The sequence below is a fragment of the Panthera onca genome, chromosome A2 (genome assembly GCF_046562875.1).
Source record: "Panthera onca isolate mPanOnc1 chromosome A2, mPanOnc1 haplotype 2, whole genome shotgun sequence".
NCBI lineage: Eukaryota > Metazoa > Chordata > Mammalia > Carnivora > Felidae > Panthera > Panthera onca.
In genome coordinates, this window is record NC_138340.1 from 75,418,445 (window position 1) to 75,441,107 (window position 22,663).

The 22,663-nt window shown below is 40.4% G+C and overlaps 1 protein-coding gene across 4 annotated transcripts in view; it reads left to right on the plus strand.

The window, feature by feature from the left end:
• The window catches only part of AMPH (amphiphysin), a 247,856-nt gene that overhangs the window by 116,237 nt on the left and 108,956 nt on the right, over window positions 1–22,663 (plus strand). For all 4 annotated transcript variants that reach the window (XM_060632223.3, XM_060632222.3, XM_060632226.3 and 1 more), the window contains exon 3: window positions 20,108–20,162. In XM_060632223.3, coding sequence (XP_060488206.1) covers window positions 20,108–20,162 — 55 coding nt within the window. The remainder of the gene's footprint in view (window positions 1–20,107; window positions 20,163–22,663) is intronic.

Below are 22,663 nucleotides of genomic sequence, written 5' to 3' on the forward strand. Positions count from 1 at the left end.
GGAACAGAACAGGTAGCCCAGAAATAGAGCCACACAAGTACACCCAACTGATTTTTGAAAAAGGTACAAAGGCAGTTCGATAGAGGAAAGAAAGTCTTTTCAATAAATGGTGTTGTAGTAATTGGACATCCATAGACAAAAAAATGAGCCTTGACCCAAACATACACCCTTACGTAAAATTTAACTCAGAATGAATCAAGAACTTAAATGTAAACATAAAGTTTTAAAACTTTTGGAAAAAAGAATAGGAGAAAATCTTCAGAATGTAGAACTTACCAAAGAGGTTTTTAGACTTGACTCCAAAAGCACAATCCAAAAAAGGAAAATTTGATGAGTTGGATCTCATCAAAACCAGAATCTTTTGCTCTATAAATGAACTGTTAAGAGAATAAAAAGATAGGTATCTGGAACATAGAAAGAACTCTCAAAACTCAGCAGCAAAAAGCACAAACAATCCAGTTAGAAAGTAGTCAAAAGATATGAATAGATATTTACTGAAGAGGATATCTGGATGGCAAATAAGCAATTCATAAAATGTTGAACCTAGGGGCACCTGGGTGGCTCAGTTGGTTAAGTGTCTGAACCTTGGTTTGGGCTCAGGTCATGATCTCACGGTTTGTGAGTTCAAGCCCCACATCGGGCTCTGTGCTGACAGTGCAGAGCCTGCTTGGGATTCTCTCTCTGCCTCTCTCTCTCTGCCCCTCCCTGACTTGCTCTCTCTGTCTCTCTCTCAAAAATAAATAAGTTAAAAAAAACAATGTTGAACATATATTTAGCCATCAGACAAATGAAAATTAAAATACAGTATCACTATATACCTCAGAAAGGCTAAAATAAAAATTAGTGATAATACTAAAGAACATCAAATGTTGTCAAGGATGTGGAGAAAATGAATTACTCATATCTCGGGTGAAATGATATAGCCACACTGGAAAACATTTTGACCATTTCTTTAAAAATTACAGCTATCATCTAACCCAACAACTGCGCTCTCACACATTTATCCCAGAGGAAAGAAAACTTAAGTTCATACAAAAACCTATACACAAATGCTTGTAGCAGTTTTATTTGTAATAGCCCTAAATTGGAAACATCCCAGATGTCCTTCAAGAAGTGAATGGTTAAACAGACTGTTGTATTTCCAGAGCGTGGAATATCACTCACCAATAAAAATGAAGTTACTGGTAGATGTAGTAGCCTGGATGAATCTCTAGAGAATTATGCCAAGTGAAAAAAAGGTTACATTTTATATGATTCCATTCGTAATATTTTGGCATGACCAAATGGCAGAAATGGAGGAAAGATTAGTGGTTGTCGGGGGTTAGGGATGGGAGAAGGGCGACGGGTGTGGTTATATTAAGTTAACACAGGTCATCCTTGTCCTGGTGGACCAGTTCTGTGTCCTAACTGTGACGATGGATACATGAAATTATACATGGGATAAGGTTGTATAGAACTAAATACATTTGCATGAGTACAAGTAAAAAGTAGGGGAATAGGACTGGTGGATTCTATCTGTGTTTTGATATTGTTCTTACTATAGTTGTGCAACATCAAAACTGCGTACAGGATACAAAGGATCTCTGTATTTCTTTCTCCAACTCAATGTGACTGTGTATAATTATCTCCATAAAACTTTCTGGTGAGAAACATCCCCTTTCACACCTTTACCCAGAAAAAGTTTACTGCCTACTGCTTGTATCAGATAAAGGTGCTCTATGGTAAAAGCCAGAGACTCATACTGTTGTAGAGCTGAGGAGGGAACATAAATGAGCGAAGTACACAAGTAGTGAAACAGTGAGTGGTGAGGACTGGGTTGCGTTATAGGATTCATAGGGTGTAAAAAATCAGCTGTCAGCTCCAGCTCACATCTGTCACATGAGAATGTCACCCAGGTTGCCACATCTGATTTCCTAGAGAAGATAAAATCCATATTTTACATGGAATCTTCCCAATTGGTTTTGTATGTTTTATTTTTTTAAATTTTAAACTCACAAGAAGTTATAAAATGGTACACAGAACTGTTGTATACCCTTAGATTTCCCAATCACTTTATCATTCTGTCCATGCATCCATCCATCCATCCATGCACATGTTACCTATCTAGTATACAAAAAGGACACTCTCCTACAAAACCACAGCTAATCCATCAGAATTAGTGAATGACCATGAATCCCATATTACCACCTAATTCACAAACCCCAGATTTTGTCTATGGCAAAGCTTTTGATCTGAGAAAGACCCGGAGAAAGACCCGGTTAAGGGAATGAAAAGACAAGCTACAGACTGGGAGAAATTACTTGCAACATATTGTCCACTTATGTTCTTCAAGGTCTAGGGGCCACTCCAGGGTCATACTGACATTTACTTGTCAAGTCCCATTAGCTTCTTTAAATTTGGAGACATTCTTCAGTCTTTCCTTGTCTTTCATGATCTGCAGATTTTTGAAGAGTACAGAGCAATGTTTATTTGTAGAATGTCCCTCGACTTAGGTTTGCCTGATAATCTCTCAGGATGAGCTTCATGTGATGCCTCCTGGCAGGATTTCTACAGAAGTGATGCTGTGTTCTTCCCAGTGCATGATTTCAGGATGCACATGATGTTGATTTTTGCCTTTACTTTGGATATCCACTTTTATCACTTGGTTAAAAAGAGGCTGCCTGCCAGGTTGCCCTAGTATTTAGTTTTAAATTAGTAAGTACCTAAGAAGTATTTTGTGGGGATACACTTTGAGACTCGGTAAATAACCTGTTCCTTCTGAAAATTTTCGCTACTACTTTTATCCGTTGAAGCTTCTTGTCTTAATCAGCTGTTACTCTAATGGTTGCTAAATGGTGATTCTCCCCACCCCCTGCCCCAATTCCTTCAACACTTATTAGTTAGCATTCTACTCCTTGGTAAAATGTTCCTTCTCCTCTAATTATATTAGTATGGACATAGAGATTCCTATTTTATTCAGTGGGTTGTAATACATTATTATTAGTTGTTTTGCAGCACAGTTGCCCTAAATTTGGCCAGTGGGAACTGCCAGTGGTGACTCCTGTGTCCTTTATACATGTCCCCATTCTTTGAGAACATTTTTTACTTTTTCTTTTCTTTTCTTTTTTTTTCTTTTTTCTTTTCCAGCTTCATGCTGTGCCTGTCCTCCCCAGCCTTCAATGAATGGTTTCTTTAAGGAGACGTGGTCTTTTTTTTTCCTAAGTCGAGAATGACATTTAGAAACCAAGACCTGAGTGCTGGGTATATTCTTTGCTTTTAGGGTATCGTGCTTCTATAAGTCTTCTAACTGGACAGAATAAACACACATAAACTTATTACATGCTCTCTGTATTTTTTCATCTCTCTGAAACCATGATATCTCCAATTACAATTCAATATCTCCTGCTTTGAGTCTTCCTTCTTTTCATATTGGTACCTCCTTCTTTGAGATGAGCCATCTGGCTTCCATTATTCCCAATATATATTTATTTGTGTGATACACTTTATGTAACCAGTCTCCTGACCATGTGGGCTAACTTCTCATTTCCTGTGTTGTACCAACCAAGAGTGTTCTCTGCTATTTGGCTGGGGCTGATTCACATCAGCCTGCACTTTGCCCCTCCTCTGTAATCTAGGATGGTTGGCCAAGACTCATCACCCACTTGGCACACCAGCAGAGCTTTTCCCCCTGCCCGGTGGTATGCCTGCCTGCTACGAGTGCTCTGTCTTGGCTTCTGGCACCTGACTTCTGACTGTTTCTCCCCTACCCCCACTAACTTTGGCCGTGCACCAGTGGAAATAACTCAATTATTAAATGTTGGCACTGATTCAATTTTATAATTGGGTCTATAAAAATATCCATGTCTATGGGATGACCTATGGGCTACATTATACCAAATATATAAGTATTGCTATACATGTAAGTATACTAAATAATAAGCATTATTAATGTCCTAAAGGAAAGGCAGCAGTTAATACAGTCTGTTAACTTATTGGACACTCTTGTTTTTAGACTTGAATAGAATGACAGTTATCAGTTAAAAATATGTGGTTTGTTTGTATTGTCCCTAAAGAATAAAATGTGGTTCCTTTACATCTTATTAGGAATTTCTTATGAGAAGTGTAATAAGACATTCACAGGGTGGTTAAAATTGACCCTAATTACCCTGGTTCCATTGTGGCCACTGAAGTAAGTCATGGAGGAATTCTCTATCCTGGGATGAGGGCTCACTCATTCCAGGGCACCTCTGGTACAAATCACAGGTTGATTATTTATATAACATTTTCCTCCTGTTGTCTGCTTTTAATACTTTCATTTAAAATAAACTTTATTCTAGATTATGTGTTTGAAAAGAAATCATTTGTTCAGGGCCAGGGCCAACATGTTTAATTTATGTTAATGTAGAAATAGGAGGGCTCTTTAAGATTGCAGTGGCCAAACTATTTGAAATGCCATCATGACCTTCGTGAACGTTATTAAGTGTGGGATACGGGGCTAATTCTTCACATTCAATTTATTGCCCATTGGTTGATATCCTTTAGCAAAACATAACAAGGTTTAAATTGGATCAGACTTACCTTTGGGTCCTTTATATAATGGACAAGGCTGTCAAATGGAGGGAAAGGAAGTGTTTTGACGCTGGATGAGGACCTGTCAAGGTCTTACGTGGGCATGGTAGACCAGCAGGACAGAATTTTGGTGACCTTGCAGCAGAGTGTGTAAGAGAAGCTCCTACCAAAAGTCATGCCTTCTATGAAACCTGTCCAACAGAGAGTGAATAGTCTATAGAGCAAGAAAGCAGCATAGAAATGGGGCGGTGAAGGGGCGCCTGGGTGGCTCAGTCGGTTAAGCGGCCGACTTCGGCTGGGGTCATGATTTCGCGGTCTGCGAGTTCAAGCCCCGCGTCGGCCTCTGTGCTGCCAGCTCAGAGCCTGGAGCCTGTTTCAGATTCTGTGTCTCCCTCTCTCTGACCCTCCCTCGTTCGTGCTCTCTCTCTGTCTCAAAAATAAATAAACGTTTAAAAAATTAAAAAAAAAAAGAAATGGGGTGGTGAAACTTTTTTTTCTTGAATGAAGTATAATAAAGCAAGAGTGATACGTGGAGTGGTGTGTTAATACTCAACCTGCACCTACCCACAAAGCTCTCTACCAGTAACTCTCTCTGTTGTTTAAAAACATGTCTGACTCCATGCGTACATTCTAACTCAGAAAAATCTCTGACCTGTCTGGAGTAAGTCCCTTAAGTGAGCCTTTTAAGAATATGTATTTGCACAACTTCGAGAAGATTCTGCTTGGTTAGTCTTTGTCTTTTTATTCCGTTTCCTGTTTTGTAGGGCATGAATTGGTTTTTGTTTTTGTTTTTAGGTTTGTTTATTTTGAGGGAGATAGAGAGTGCATGGGGGAGGGGCAGAGAGAGAGGGAGAGAGAGAGAATCCCAAGCAGCCTCCACACTCTCTCACGTTTTCTCACTAAACCTTTCTTTAGCCTTCCTCTGATTTTATCATACTGTTTCTTATAATATTTGATCACACTGTCCCTTATAGTATTTGGCAGAAACAGCCTATCAGTGATATAGATGGCATTTCTCTTTAGGTACCACATTAGGGAGGCTGGTTCGAATCCAGATGCTGTGGTGTAATGAAAGGCAGAAAGGAAGTTGGTAGAGTGAAGAGTTGGTGGCCTGTGTCTGATGGTGTCCTTTAGGGACTACACTGCTTACTTCCAAGCTCGTCTTCCAGTTCCCTCACTGCAAGCGCTTCCTTGGAATTGAACTGTCCTTGCCTGATCCGCCATCCCCATGTGTTCAAATCCCACCTTCCCTTACAGTCAACTTACAAGGTATTTCCTACCTGATGTCTTTCCAGTCTCCTCAGTCCACATCTCTCGTCCTCTGTATACTCCTGTAGTATATTTCTTTTGTACTTCATCTGATAACTCTTGTTCCATTTTTCTTATATAACAGCGTGTATGTCCTCATTACATTACAGAATATGTAAAGGAAGACATCCTGTCTTAGTCATTTAAAAAAATCTTCCATGCCTTCTGGCACCTATTAGGTACTTAGTAAGTATATCCTTCCTCTCACACATATTCTCTGTCTTCACTCTTTGTCTTGGGTATTCCGTGCCTCCTTACCAATTCAATACCAAAGCCTCTCTTCACTGTCATTTACTTGACTTCTTTTATCTTCATTTTTGGCAGCAAAATAGCCCTTGGAGAATGTCTGATATGGCTTAGAGTTGATTATAACCTGGGTTATCAAGACTAGAACAAGGCTCTGGCCCCTTCCTGGATTCTGGAGCTGCCTCAGTTCTATGCTACTCCATAAATATCAGCTGGCACATATAATATTTTCAATCTTCCAAGAGCTTTGCATACATTTACTAATTTAATATAATAAGTCATCTTAATTATGCAGGAAGTTTTTCGGTCCTTGAATCCCAGTTACGTTCTCCAGTGTTAGCATTTTTTACAAGTATATTTTGGAGCAAGCTCACTCATCTCTGGTAGGATGTTTTTACTGCAGAGCAGTAATATTTTGAAGTGATACTAGTTCATTGCTTCTGAGAAACTTTATTGTTGAGTCTTGTTGCTTGAATTTATACTGGGTTTTTCCATTAAAGTTTAAACTCCATGATTGCGCAATACTCTGTAAGAGAATTGGTATGTGTCTGCATCTTTGGGAATAAAGTTTACCTAGAGATCCTTCTAGTTCCAGCTCTCCATAAGTTTCTGTGAGAATTCCGTAATATTGAAAACTATCTTACTGTGCAAATATTTTCCAACATTTAAAATGTTTTCTCTTAATATCAACTTTCAGGGAATTTTTGCAGGTTGCTTGATACATGATAGCATGTGGCTGCAGGTTCAGAACTATACTCTGTAACTACCTAGACATCCCTCTGTCTTACGTTTATTGAGTGTCTTCTTGTCAGGAATATACCCAGATCTTTGGGAAGCTTGAGTCAAGACAAAGGTCACTTGAGTGAAGACAAAGGTCCATGTTTGGATCTTATATTCCAAAACACGGGGATAGACAATAAAGAAAACATAAGAAATAAGCAGATTATATTGTTTTCTAGAAAATGATGAGAATTATAGAGAAAAAAGCCCCAGGTTTTCTTGTGCAAGTAGAGAGTATGTAGAGCAAGGTGAAGAGTATCAGGAGGTGTAGAGACAGCAAGTTTTCAAGTTTTGCTTTAAAGGGTTGCAGGTAAGGGGCACCTGGATGGCTCAGTTGGTTGGGTGGCAGATTTTGGCTCAGGTCATGATCCCACAGTTATGAGTTCGAGCCCCGCATTGGGCTCTGGTGCTGACAGCTCAGAGCCTGGACCCTGCTTCGGATTCTGTGTGTGTGTGTGTGTGTGTGTGTGTGTGTGTGTGTGTGTCTGTCCCTCCCCTGCTCATGCTCTGTCTCACTGTCCTTCAAAAATAAATAAACATTTAAAAAAATTTAAAGGGTTGCAAGTAAGTAAAACTAACTTGGGGGAGGAAATGGGGTCAAGAGAACATTTTTTTTACGATGGCAAAATTCTAGGGATACTAATGGGACTCATTTAGTATAGAAGGAAAATGTGATGAATCACAGAGAAAGGGAGGAACAACAACTGACTCATGTCCTTGAGTAGGCAGTTGGAGATGGGCTCTAGTACACAATTGGAGGGATTGACATGAATTAGGAGCTGGACAGTTCACTGAAGACAATAGGTAAATATTTGTAACAGGCCAGAAAGAGCTTCCCCATGGATAAGTATATATCAAAAGCATTTCTGGGGCACCTGAGTGGCTCAGTTGGTTAAACATCTGACTCTTGATTTCGGCTCAGGTCATGATCTCATGGTTGTGGGTTTGAACCTCTCTTGGGGCTCTGCTCTGACAATGCAGAGCCTGCTTAGAATTCTGTCTCACTCTCTCTCTACCCCTGCCCCCCCCCCCCCCACTGCCGCCTCTTTCTCAAAAAAGCATTTCCTGGCTGACTCAACACATCAATATTGAGTGTCTACTAAGCACAAGGCTTTGGAAAAAAAATAATAAACAAGTCAGTCATAGTTCTTGTCTTTGTCAAGCTGGTAGTCTAGTGTGCAAAAGTCTTCTTTCTTTATAAGCAGTTAAAATAGTACAAAGAAGACAAAGGGTTCTGAGGTGATATTCCTGTACTTCCATCATGATGCATTTTGGTATCCTAGTCTCATCACTTAACATTAGCGCCCAAGTTTACTCTCACTCCAATTGGTATTCTTTGAAAAAGTGATTTCTATGCATTCCCACAATCCCATTGCCATCTAGACTCCCTGGGCTCAGTGGGTGTCTACTGGCTGTGACTGCCAGCCTCTCATTCTGTAATGCAGCTTGCATTGTGTGCTAAATATTCATGAAGTGGCTATATGCTCAGCTACAAGGCTCTTAGTTTAACTGATTTATATGTAGTACATCCACCGTGTGGCAAAAAGCAAGGGAATATAATCTGGCCACTAGTCCCCTAGTTAAGACTGTCAGCCTCCTGTATAATCTTGTTTTTATGGCAAAGAGGTGTTTTGTGTGTATAGTCTTGATTTAGATTCCTTGTTTGGTAAGTATGACCCACTGTGATTGCCAATACAACCGACTTCTATGGGAGGGAACAGAGAATGGAAATCTGTAGGTGTCAAAAGAATATATTGGCCCGTGCGCTTCAAATTCCCGTACATTTCTCTATAGTGTCTCTATTTACTGCATTTTGGACACATCCATTAGGCCTCTTCTATTGTGCTCATTGGCTTCATAGGAGCAAAAGGAGTCTGCTTGCTTCCTGTGACTATTAAGGGTGTTGCTGTCCATAGTGCTAGAGGGGAGAAAGAAAACAAAAGCATTTCCTGGAAAACCTATCCATCTTTTATCCTCTTTACTCTTACTTGTTTTGTCACATCTGCAAGAATATCTCCTTAGTTGTGGCGTATGTAAATAAAAAGGTCTAGTTGAAACCTAACCAAAATCTGACCCAAACTGCAGACATTCCAAGGATCACTGTTTGTGCAGCTCCCTTTGGTGTCTGTTACCCATTTAAGAAATCACTTCTAGAGGAAGCTCTTTGTGTTATTACTTTGATCATTCCCTTCCGTCTATCCTGTACTGTTACTTCTCTTTAATTGTGTTTTACTTGACTACATTAATTAACTGTGTCAGCTGGGGAGGGTTTCATACTCCATTCCTCAGCATCCAGTTAGAGACCAATTCCATATGTCTTCCACTTCCCCTTGTGAAGTAGGCGTATTACCTAGTTTGGATGTTCTCGAAATGATCCCCAGATTGACCGTATTGTTGTGGTAATGGGATGCAGAGAAGTAGAGATATCTCTCATCTGAGCCCAGAAGACTGTCTGAAATGGCCTTGAAAATCTGCATAGACACGCTGCAATTGATTTTCAGGTTTGTGTCAGTATTATTGTTCCCATTGTCTGTGATTCTCTCTCGTCAGTCAGCCCGCACACCCCACATACACTGTGTGTAGGAGTTCCAATCTAAGTGATGGGTGCCTTAGAAGGAATGTCTGATGGTAACTGACGGAAACCTGGAGCCAGACATATTTTTAAGTGTCTTTTTGGCCATCTCATACGACAGCTGCATCAACACACTAACTGTCAATTACATTATAGGCACAGCGACGAACTGCAGTAGAGGTTCCCAAATAACCATCAAAATCACCTGGATTCCTTGTCAAAATACTGATTCCCGGGCCCCACTCCAGACTTCTGAACCAGCTCGCACGGTTGACTTGTGTCTCTAAAGAGACATCATATGGTAGTAACGAGTTGGATGCAAGCCTGAGATGATATCAATATAGTAAAGATAATGGTTTCCTCAATTGCACATCTATTTGAATATGTTCTTAACCTGGATCATTATAAGAATTTCCTAAGGAGCTTTAAAAATTGGCAAATTTCCAAGCCCTGTCTGACTGGCTTAGGTAAAAGCAGTGATGAAGTATTTCTTATTATTAAGGCTTTCCACAAATAGGCCTAGCCATTTATAAAGTGTTTTGTCCGAACACTGTCTCACTTGGTTCTCATAGCCTTCCACAATTACAATTCTGCTTTGCGTATGAAAAAACTGAGTATATGTCACAAAAGCTTTCATTATGGGCATGAATTTTATCATTCTTTTGGCCACTGGTATTCATGCTATCTTGTTTCCTTACAGCAGTTTATCATATTGGCTTGGTATTTCTTAAATCCATTGTTCAGTGGCTCTTATATATCTGCAGAAATTACTCCCATGTACTTTAGGATCCTCTATTACTGACTGCAACATTTTTTTAATTTATTTTGAGAGAGAGCGAGTGAGTGGGGGAGGGGGATAGAGAAAGAATCCCAAGGAGGCTCCACACTAACAGTGCAGAGCCTTATCCAGTGCTCAATCCTATGGCCCGAGAGATCATGACCTGAGCCAAAATTAAGAGTCAGACACTTAATCGACTGAGTCACCCATCGCCCCTATTGCTGCAACATTTAAAGCTATTAAAAAAAATAATCTTCCTGGAAAGCAAAACTGTGTATTTTAGACTTAGACATAAAAATAAAGGAAGCATTCTAAAATCCCAAGTAGCTTGTTTTGGGGAGGTTTTGTGTATTCCTCATGAAGATATTTCTTTATAATATAACATGTAGCAAACTTAGTTTAGTCAAACACTTATGAAACACCTATTCTTTGCATATTTTCTCATTTGGAAAATATTATGTAGAATAATAATCGTGGTATCCAACATGTACTGAATGCATTGTGTGTTCCTGGCCCTCTGCTGATACTTTCCATGGGCTGTCTCCCTCGGCCTTTGTGATAGCTCTAGGAAGTGAGTACTATTACCATCTTCATTTTACTGATGAGGAATCACAGGGTTGGAGAGGTTCAGTGGATGGCCCAAGGTTGCACAGTTAGAAGTTACAGAGCTCAGGTTTTAAAGCTAGGCATTGTGGTGCCAGAACCCATCCATTTAACCCATCCGTGCTATATGAATCTCATGGAATGTACTCTGTGGAACCATGAGCTTTGTAGAGAAACACATGAACAGTCGGTATTTTAATTTAAAGATTAGAACAGTACCATGGGAGCGCAGAAAATGGTGTCTTTAGTTAAATTATTCTCATTGATCAACAGTTGATTCTTCTTGGGACAGCCTCATTTATCCTCAGCTGTCATTTGTGTCTTTGTAGCCTGGAGACAAAGGGTGGTAGAGGGCAGGAGGCATGTGTGCTCTGGAGGCGTATTGTGGAGTTTAAACAACCCACAGGCTGTTTAAACTACCCAGGCTCCAGTACTGGCTTGCTGTCTACCAGATGTATGACCTTTGGGCAGGTTTCTCAGACTCTGTGCCTCAGTTTTCTCACTGGTAAAAATGTGCTGACTTCATGGAGTTAATTTGAGGATTATGAGGTAATAGAGCTGTGGCACTCAGGACAGTATCTGGAACAAAGGGACCAGTCAGTAAGTGTTAGACCTTGTGATCATATTGCTCTATTAAAGGCTTGCTTTGAGAATATTATTATGGGCTTAATTGTGTATGTCTAAATTTATATATTGAAGTCCTAACCGCCAGCACACTTCAGAGTTGTGGCTGTATTTATAGATTAGGACATTTGAGAGGTCATTACTAGGATTAAGTGAAGTCATATGGATGGGTCCCACTCCACTAGGATTGATGTCTTTATAAGGAGCAGGAGAGACACCAAGGATACATGCATACAAAAGCCACGTGAGGACACAGCGAGAAGGTAGCTGTCTGCAAGCCAAGGAGTGAGTCCTCAGGAGGAACCAAACCTGCCAACACCTTGGTCTTGGACTTTTAGCCACCAGAGCTGTGAAGAAATAAATTTCTGTCATTTGTGGTATTTTGTTACGGTAGCTCTAACAAACTACTGTATCATAAATGGCAGTCTCAGGAATGTTCTGGATGTTATATTATGACTGGAGTAATGAATTCCAAGATACCTCCTTCCTTCTCATCAATACATCTCATTAATAACTTGACATAGCAGTTGTTTTTCTAAAACTTTTACATCCTTTCTACTGTGGACATGTTCATGGTCCCACAGAAGGGGACGCTGAACAATAAGCCACAGGACAAGAAGCCATGGTTGGGGTGGGAGTCCCATGGAGCTTCCCTTAATTTCTGGGTCGGTTTCCTCCCTACTATATTAAACACTATGCCCTCGGTATTAAGGTAAAGGTTGAAAAGGGGTTTATATAATACCTATGAAGCTCCTTATGCATCAAATACACACACACACTCACACACACACACACACAGAAGAAATTGGAATGACTTTTCAGGGATCACAAACTCAATTGCCTAAAGGCAATAAAGTATATTGTCAAGTTGTATCCAGTGTCCATGTGGTGACTTTAATAGTTCTAACTAGGCAATTCTATCCCCTTACACACACAAGCGGGCCAGCTTTCCAGAAGACCAGAATAGAGATCTGTATGAACTCAAGTTAGTTGGCTTAAGGAGCTATGTGGAAAAAATGTATATGGAATTACTAGTAGCTAGCTTTCTAGTTTTGTTTTGTTAAAAGGTAAATAGTATATTAGATTTGGTTTTCCGATCATAATTACTTGGAGTTGCTGACAAGGATAGTTGGAAATTGGGCTAGGAATCTGGGATAAAATTGTGGAAACTGAGATGTTCTCTGATGTCTATCACCTGTCCATGCACCACCCCCTACCACGATCAGCCCATGAATGTGATTTCAAAACCCACTTAGATTTTCCTCTCTCTCATATCTGTTGCATTAATATATGCCAAAAGAAATTTAAAAAAATTTTAATGTTTATTTATTTTTGACAGAAAGAGACAGAGCATGAGTGGGGGAGGGGCAGAGAGAGAGGGAGACACAGAATCCGAAGCAGGCTCCAAGCTCTGAGCTGTCAGCACAAAGCCAAAAGCAGGGATCAAACCCACAAACCAAGAGATCATGACCTGAGCTAAAGTCGGATGCTCAACTGACTGAGCCACCCAGGCGCCCCAAGAAAATTTTTTAATGGAGAAATTTTTCTTTGAGATCAGTGCTAGGTTTTTAATGATGGCTCCTGTTAACTACAAAGAGTTCAAAGCGTGGAAATAAAAATGTTAATATTAGAGACCCTGCTGCTTTTACCTTTGAAAAACTATCATCTTCCAATTTAAGTGCATCTGAACTTGTAACAGAGAGAGAGCTCTGTTTCTTCACAGACTAATAGTACCTGTACTGTTCAATAGGCTAATGTTATCTTTGATCATAAGTAGATTCAGATTAGTCATCTGTTAATCAAGGTGCTGATTATGGCTCTATTAAACCTTATCTCTTTGATAACCTAATTTTCTTCTAAGCTTTGAAAATGGTAAGAAATCTTACTAACATGGCTTTCAAGATTGAGTTAACCTGTCTGAATTTTGAGAAATTGGACCAGTTTTAACTTTGTTATATTACTTAGCCTTTTCAAGAGAAAAATGTCAGTAAAGGCCAAAAATCATAATGTAACTATGGGAACTTCTATATGCTCATGATCACAGATGAGATGATAGGACTTACCTTTGTGAAATCACAACTTTGTGACATTATATCTCTTCAGATCCAACTTTTATATGCCAATACTGTTGGCTATCAACTCACAGTTTCTGAGAGGCAAGTTAATGAAAATATTCCTGTAATGTGTGTGGCGTTTTCTTTTTTCCAGTCCATCTTTTTCTTTTTATAACAAAAGTTACCTATAAATGTAAATAAGTACTATATCTACCATATTTAAAGTTGGTTATTCATTTTTTTGAGAGGGATAGAGAGTGAGCAGGGGAGGGGGAGAGAGAGAGAGTGAGAGAGAGAGAGAGAGACAGAGAATCCCAAGCAGGCTCTACACTATCAACACAGAGCCCTATGTGGGGCTCAAACTCACGAACTGTGAGATCATGACCTGAGCTGAAACCAAGAGTCAGATGCTTAACTGACTGAGCCACTCAGGCACCTCTACATTTACCATATTTTAAAAAGTCAGTTCAAAAAGTCCTTGCTTGTTTAATAGGTATTAAATACCTATTGATTAAGGTGGTTGGCTAGACATTCATAACCTTGCAAATAAAGCTCACTGGGTTTGATTTTGTAAGCACAGCCAGGGCTGTATGGTACACACCATTGCACCAGAAGTATCATGTACATGGCAGAATGTGGGCTTGCCCCTGAATTTTCAGTGATTGCTCCCCTGAGTTTAGTTCCTTAGAAATTATTAATTCATTCTATGCATTGTGCCTACAATTTAATCAAATTAATGCCTCAACTCTGGTTGAATAACATGGATGTCTGAAGTAACTGGGATAAAGGTGAGCTAACAAAATGGTACCTCTTTATGGATCCTGAAGTTGTAGGCATAAGTATTAACAAATATTAATATATTTTTAATGCTTCAGAATTTAGTGCATCTAACAATAAACAGCCTTACTCATTAATCATCAAATAGCTAAATGCAGCCCTGCTTTTAAACCCAGTGCCCATGACAGGACTTTGAGACACTTCCGTGGTTCAGAGTCTGTGGTGGCTCTTCTTACCAGGAGCTTGGCTCACCTTGAAGAAAACCTGTCTGTAATTCCTCTGTTCACTTACCAGAGTGCCATAGGAAACACTGATGCGGTAATGGTCCTTTGATTCTACAGAAGTTAAATCTTTGAAGAGTTTGAAGGGCTCTCCAAGGTGCTGAAGAGAGACACGAATGAGATCTATCCAGGAGCCCAGTATGTCTGGGAACCTGCCCCTCTCTCCTTGCCTACCCCAACTACCCCAAGACATATATACAAATAATTAAGGAATTGGTGCTACTAAGGACCAATCTGATGTCAAACAATTTGGAAACACATTTAATTAGGTATGGACTGTGATTTCTTTGTATTGAATAACATGGATGTCTGCAACCTTCCGTGATGGTGTACCTGCAGTGTTCTTTCTCTACCTATTTAATTAGATTTTATTAAATAATTCATTAAATAATTAAACTTCATTCTTGGTGGGGAGGTGGCTATCATGAGTAGTGCTTACAGGAGTAAGGGAAGAAAGCAACAGCCTCAAGATACTACTCAGCAAGGGAATAAAGAGATTTTTTGACTGGAGGCAGTAATTCTCAGACCTTTGTAAGGTTTTAAAACCTTGTACACTTTTTGCATGCCTGCTAATTTTTGATTATCTCCATGATGAAACCCAAAATGACCCGGTCTTGTTTTCCAGGACAGCTTGGCAGAAGGGAACTATGGAGACTGCTTCCTTCTCCCTAGCTTTGCAAGAGTGTGACACCCAAGGGAGAGCGTGGGTAGGAGTAGCTTTAATGAGGAAGGAAAAGCAAGCCAATTCCCTTGGCTGTGTGGGAAGAAAGTGAGGCCTGGGCATTGTCTGGGCTGGAGAAACAGCAGCTGCTGACACTGATAAATGATCCAATTGAAAAAATAAATGAAGAACCTCTAACACCAGAGCTTTGTTATTATACCATATGCCTACAGGGTCCTTCGGTAGGTGTGAATCCTTCTTAGATCTTGTCTAAAGAAGAGTATTAGTTGGCAATCAGACAACTTAATTAGAATAGACTCACTTAGGGGCACCTGTGTGGCTCAGTCGGTTAAACGTCCAACTTCAGCTCAGGTCATGATCTCTTGGTTTGTGGGTTTGAGCCCTGCCTCTGGCTCTGTGCTGACAGCTCAGAGCCTGGGGCCTGCTTCAGATTCTGTGTCTCCCTCTCTCTCTGCCCCTTCCTCACTCACGCTCTGTCTCTTTCTCTCTCAAAAATAAAAATTAAAAAAAGAGAGTAGACTCACTTGGCCTCATGTTACCTTAAGACCTGAGGAGAATGTAACCCCAAGTTAGAATAATAGTTTGAGCTTACCTTATAGGGAACGACATAAAGAAATAGAAGGGAAAATGTACTCATGTAGTTGTAGGTTGTGGAATTTTGAATTTGTTTTCTGTGCAATACATAATTCAAGGCTGAATTACTGAAATGGTAATTTTCAGAGGAATATGGAACAAATTTCAGATGCAGTGAAATCTGAGCTTAGCTGTAAGAATTTATTTCTAATTTAAAACATCTTTGTGATTCACATAGGATAACGACATTAAGAAAGTTTTATTATGCAATAGGTTTTGTGCGGAAGAACTTCTCTGTGGCATATTATAGGTGAACAGTTTCTCTCCAGAGCCTTTTACTTTCTGATTCAGGCAGAATTTTAGATGAAATTCGATAGGGTTATTACCAAATGATTTATGAACCTTAATAATCATGGAGGAAAATTAAGAATTTTAATAATTGGCAAAGAAGAGTTATTTAAATAAGCCTTTCAGTTTATCTGCTTAAATTGAACTCATCTGTTTAAGCCATTAGTGTATAATTTGAACTTTCTGCCACTCTTAGATATCTAAAAGAAATTCTTCTGGGACTCTTATTTCATTTTTAAAAAAATGTTTATTGCTTCGGCTGGGTGAATGCAGTGTATGGAGTGAAGCCTGATTTCTTTCATTCTCTCTCTTGTTCTGAAAGAAGAGGCAATTGTGGGATTAACTTGATGTGCTTTGTTTCTTAAATATTTGGTAAAAGAACACTCTTCCCTGCTACTTTTTTGCTATTTACAGATATCCTGCATGGCTGTATCGTCTCATAACCAGCAGTTACTGCGGCAGGCTTTGTATTACCTTCCGAGGGGAGAGCATCCTTCTGGGTAGAAATGAGCCCTGCCTTAGCTCAGTGCTTTGCACGCTTGCAGGGAAGGACCCACGGAGCAGAGCTCTAAAGCGGACAGCTGAAAACAGGAGACGTCTTGGAGTTCTGTGTTTAGTCTCTGTAGTTTTTCATTGTACATCATAACAGGTTGTTTAGTGATTACAAAAGAATGGTTTCTTCTCCATTTGCTCCCCTCCAACCTCAGTAAATTGATGTTCCAGAGATATATTTTAGGTTTATTTCACGGCTCTATGTGCCCTAGACAAACCACTAAGTACCCCCAAGGTGTACACTTACCATTTTGAAAAAGGGGGCCTTAGGGGATTCAGAGCCTCCTAATTGCACCTTTTAGGGCTGTAGGCTTTAGATTGATCTGGGTCTGGATCCATCCAGGTAAGTCACATGTCTGGTTTTGGGTGTTCTCTCTAAATTATCTGCCCTCTATTAGGACGCATGATTCTGGGCCTCGCTGCTCTCTCATATCCACCTGTCTATCACTTGACTAGCACTTGGGCTTCCATTTGCTAAGCCATCCACTTTGTCCTTAACCCTTCCAATTGGATTTACTTTCGGCAATGTTTGTGTAAATGCCTTTAGTGCTTTTCTGCTAACTCTGTTGGCTTTTTCTTTTTCTGTTAGATTTCAGCCTTCTCCATCTTTCAGCATTTCCGCTATTGATGGTGAACCATTTTTCTCAGGCCATTTAGGGCAGGTGATGCTGTGCTCGTAGTACCTCGGTGGCTTCCAGCAACAGAGCTTTATTTCTCGCTCATGAAAATATGAATGGCGGTCGTGCTTCAAGTTCTCTTCCCTCTATGATCCAGTCTGGAGAAGCAACACCTATCTGGAATGTTACAGGCCTCGGGGTAGAGGGGAAAGAAACAGTAGGACTGTGTGATGACTCTGACACCTGCTCAGGAGTAGGACGTGCCACTTGTGCTCCCATCGAATTGGCCATGTCCCGCAGCCAAGGCCAGTGTTGATGGGCTGGAAGTGTAATCTTCCCCCAAATCAGGTCTGGTAAGGAGGTGTAAATTCGACAGTAATACAGTCTCCCACAGCCTTATCTTTTCAGCTTATATACTCAGAATCTGACACAGTGCTTGTCATATAATAGATATCAATGTGGGAAAGACCTACTTCTTTCTTCCCCAAATTCTTTTTGTGGTGGTGTTAGAGATGTTGGCCTATCTGCACCCGTTTCTTCCCTGGATCCCCTTCATCCTCTACATTTATGCACGTGTTGACCATCAATATTTTCTATTCATTCTCCTCACCCATTCCCCATAGTTTTCCACTCTATACTTTGATGTTTTGGAAATCCAGAAAGGTGTTTTGTTTTGTTTTGATCTAGCTTATGGCAGTTTGCCTTCATAGGATGTTTCTGAATGGTTCAACAGGAGAAGGGAAACTTAAGAGTTTTCATTTTAAACCATATTGAGACACCATGCATACTATACCATATAGGAGAATGTTCTCATCCAGAAGCCCTTTTCAGATAGCCATAGCCTTAAACATTCCTTTCCACGGTTGCTTTGTATTAATTACTATCTATCTTTAAACGTGATGGGCATTTTGTCTTTACTTTGTACTCCCAAATATTTTGAATGGTTACTGCAGAGCTAAATGTAACCTGCTATGGAATGCAATTTTTATTTCAATACTTTGGTTCCTCCACTAGACTGCAATCATTGAAGGAAGTAGGGTTTTTTCCCCTTTGTACTTCCTCCCCTCCCCGCATTTTTTTTTTTTTTTGCTTTATGCTAACCAACACATGCTTGCTGAATTGAATGTGGTTATGACAATTGCTGTATTTTTTATTTATTTATTTTTTTTTTAATTTTTAAATTTTTTTTTAATTTTTTTAACGTTTTTTATTTATTTTTGAGACAAAGAGAGACAGAGCGTGAATGGGGGAGGGGCAGAGAGAGAGGGAGACACAGAATCGGAAGCAGGCTCCAGGCTCTGAGCCGTCAGCCCAGAGCCCGACGCGGGGCTCAAACTCACAGACTGTGAGATCGTGACCTGAGCCGAAGTCGGACGCTTAACCGACTGAGCCACCCAGGCGCCCCAACAGTTGCTGTATTTTTAACTATCAAGTTAGACTTAAACTATAGTTGCTGTTTTATTAATTATCAAGGTGGAGTCATTCTGTGTGCTAGCTCTCCGCAAGTTTGTTAAGTGGTTGTGCGGCTAAAATGCACATTTTAAAACTATTTTCAGTTGCAGGGACCTAGCAGCTACCCTTTCTGAGCCCACTGGATTTAGTTGCTACTGCCCGCGAGAGCAGCTGTTTGTCTGAGGGCTTTCTCCTGTATCCCCCCCACAAGGAACAGCCCTCAACCAATGACGGACAGGAGTTGATGGCTGAATGTCCCACTTCCCTTGCTCCCCAGTTAGGATATCTAAACGGTGTTTGATACTTTCTCCCAGAGCTCCCGGTGGCACTGAGGCTGGGCTGCCCACTGTGGCAACTGCTTGATCATGCATGCTGTGTTGGCTCTCCTCCTTCCTTGCCTCATTTCTCCAGTCCTTGCAGTGTAATCTTAGTCTCAGAGTTGCTAAGCCTTATCCAAACCGAAACAAAGATTTCTATGTCAAAATTTATTATTTCAGAGTTTCTCTATTTTGGTGATGTCCAATAATAATATAATGCAATCCACGTACGTAATTTACAATTTTCTAGTGGCCACATCTTAAAAGTGAAAAGAAATCATGAAATTAATTTTAATAATACAGTTTATCGGGACACCTGGTTGGCTCCATTGTTTGAACATCCAACTCTTGGTTTCAGCTCAGGACATGATCCTGGAGAAGTAGAATCGAGCCCTGTGTTGCTTATGATTCTCTCTGTCTCTCCCCTGCCCTTCTCCCCTGTTCATGCTCTCTCTCTCAAAACAAAAACAATAATGCAGTTTATTTAACTCAGTATATCCAAAATATTATGAGTTTAACATGTAATTGACATAAAACATATCAATTTGATTTTTTTGAAAGAAGTCTCTGAAATCTGGTATTTTACACTTTACGGTACATTTCTCTTTGGACCAGCCACGTTGCAAGTGGTCAGCCTCATGTGGCTAGTAGCTACCATATTGAACAGTGGTGATGATCGGTCTCCTACTGTCGTATTCCATGCGTCAAAATTTATGGACTTGCTAGTTCTTGAGTATATGGGAGGCCGTCTGGTGGGTATAGTTTCCATTCTCAGCAAAATGTCACTTGCCTTTTCCTTTACTTTTAAGCTGAATAAAATCTCTATAAATATCAACACTGACAGGCGCCTTCTTTAGTCTGTGTGTGTACATATTTATGCTCTTTCAAGAATGAGCCTCTGGTAATAATAAGCTCTGGGACTTACTGCCTCTCGCATGTTTCCATGCAAAATATAGACAAGATGCTTAGCATCTCTGTGTTTGTGTGTTTTTCAGGCAGAGGGTACCAGGCTTCAGCGAGAACTCCGAGGATATTTAGCAGCTATCAAAGGTAAATGTGTGTGGGTTGTTTACTGCATGTCCCCAAGCCCAGATTGTTCATCACGAGTGGCAGGATTCAGCGTTAATTACAAAGCCAGTTGGCTTTCTGGCAAGATGGGTACTTGAGCACAGGTGTTCATTCCACCCACTCCCCAAATCCCATTGAAATGATAATCAGAATATACAAGAAAAAAAGATGTCTACTGTGATGCTGGAAAGGAGGAAAAAGTGCCTCCCACACCAGAGATTTCTAGGAAGTGTCGAGAGATCGAGTGAGCTTGAGACCTTGTTTAAGAAAAGCTGCAGCTGGTTTACAATCCAAAGGAGAGCATGTCCCAAGAGGAGCACACTCACAGACTCACACCCAAGGCCTCCAGCTGGAAGGGGCAAGGAGTCGTGGCAGAGGCAGATGCAGGGCTATCAGAAATCAAGGCCCTGGACCACCTGTGACTTGTGGGGACCTTCTGCACTTGCAGCCCTGTCACTGTGCGGAGACAGAGAGGCCGTGACATTGGTTTCTGGCCTCAGCCATGCAAGGCAAAAGAATGAGGTGGGTGGGGTGAGAAGAGGGCGGCAGGGAGGTATGCTCTGTCCCTGCCTGCTCTTCATTGCCCAGCTGCCTGCACTGAGTCGGGTCAGGTGTACCTGTGGATGTGATGGCTCACAGGGCAGACTTCGAGAGTAGCGGGGGAGAATGGATCTCTGCCAGGGGTCTTGGATAAACTTGCCAAACTCTCAGAAGAAAGTAAGATTCTCAGCCTTGCACTCTACTCTGTCCTTCTCACTTACAGATCTAGTAAAGAGTTAAATATGTATACAAGGAGATGTTCTAAAGGACTGGAATAAAATACCATGGACTTAATAGCCCCTAGTCTTGGGTGACAAGGTCTTTACAAAGGGTAACCCAAAAGAGATAACCATAAGATTGAGAGATTTGACCTCAAGAATATGTCAGACTTCCATACATACTTAAATAATTATTTCGACAACATATTTAGTGAAAGTGAACCAAGATATTAAGAGCTCAGGAGGTAAACTAAATGAATATCAGTTGATTAAAAGAAAAAAAAATAGGTAGAACATATGAAGAGAAAATTAGCCAGAGAAGAACTGGTCGGTGGGTAGTAAGTGTGAAAAATGCTTATCCTCATAGATGGATAATCAAAGAATATTTAAATGATATCAGAAGGAAGATGTGGCCATTTTCCCTCCACATGTTCAAAGACATTGAAATAAAAAAAGAGACCATGATACGTAGCATCGGAAAAGCTGTGGGGAGCAGACCCGTCTTGTACGCTGCTGATAGGACAGCTTTCCTGGGAGGGCAGTTTGGCAAAAGCCTCTACGTGTGTCTTTTGGGGAAGGGGGTATGTGTACCTTTTGACATACTGGTTCCAGTTGCAAGGATTTATTCTGACAGTTTCATTGTGGATGTGTGAAATTGATTATAAAGATAGCGGTAAGTAATGATAATATTAACAATCTTAATTAAAAATTAGTCATAATAATAAATTAGTGAAATTGATTTTTTTGTAAAGTTTATGTACTTATTTGGAGAGAGGGAATGAGGGAGGGACAGAGAGAGACAGAAAGAGAGAATCCCAAGCAGGCTCTGTGCTGTTAGCGAAGCAAGATGGGTACTTGCTGTCTCAAACCTGAGCCAGACAGATCAAGAGTTGGACACTTAACCGGCTGAGCCACCCAGGCACCCCATGAAATTGATTTTTAAAACTAAAATGTACTTAAGCTTTTATAGGGTGGGCATATAATTTTAATTCTCATGATAGCTCTGAGGCAGGTACTTGTATTGCCTTTGGGTTACAGGTAAGAAAAGGGAGGAACAGAGAGGTTAAATAGCTTGTCCAAGGTCATGAACTAGTAACCAACAGGGCCAAGATACATTCTCTGGTCCACATGTCTCCTAAAGCATTGCTTTTTTTTTTAATTGAAGTATAATTAACATACAGTGTTATATTAGTTCCAGGTGTACAATATAGTGATTCAACAATTCTGTATATTTCTCAATTTTCATCATGATAAATGTACTCTATTTTTTTAATATTTATTTTTGAGAGAGAGAGATAGAGAGACAGAGTGTGAGTAAGGGAGGGGCAGAAAGAGGAGAGACAGAATCTGAACAGGCTCTGGGCTCTGTGCTGATAGCTCAGAGCCCGACGTGGAGCTCGAACTCACGGACCGCAAGGTCATGACCTGAGCCGAATTCGAACGCCTAACGACTGAGCCACCCAGGTGCCCCACGATAAGTGTACTCTCAATCCCCTTCACCTATTTCCCCCATCCTCCCATCCACCTCCCTTCTGGCAACGACCAGTTTGTTCTCTATAGTTAAGAGTCTGTTTTTTGGTCTCTTTTTTTTCTTTTGTTTGTTCATTTGGTTTCTTCAGTTCCACATATAAGTGACATCATATGGTATTTGGCTTTCTCTCACTGTCTTATTTCACTTAATACCCTCTAGGTACATCCATGTTGTAGCCTTGCTTTTTTTTACCC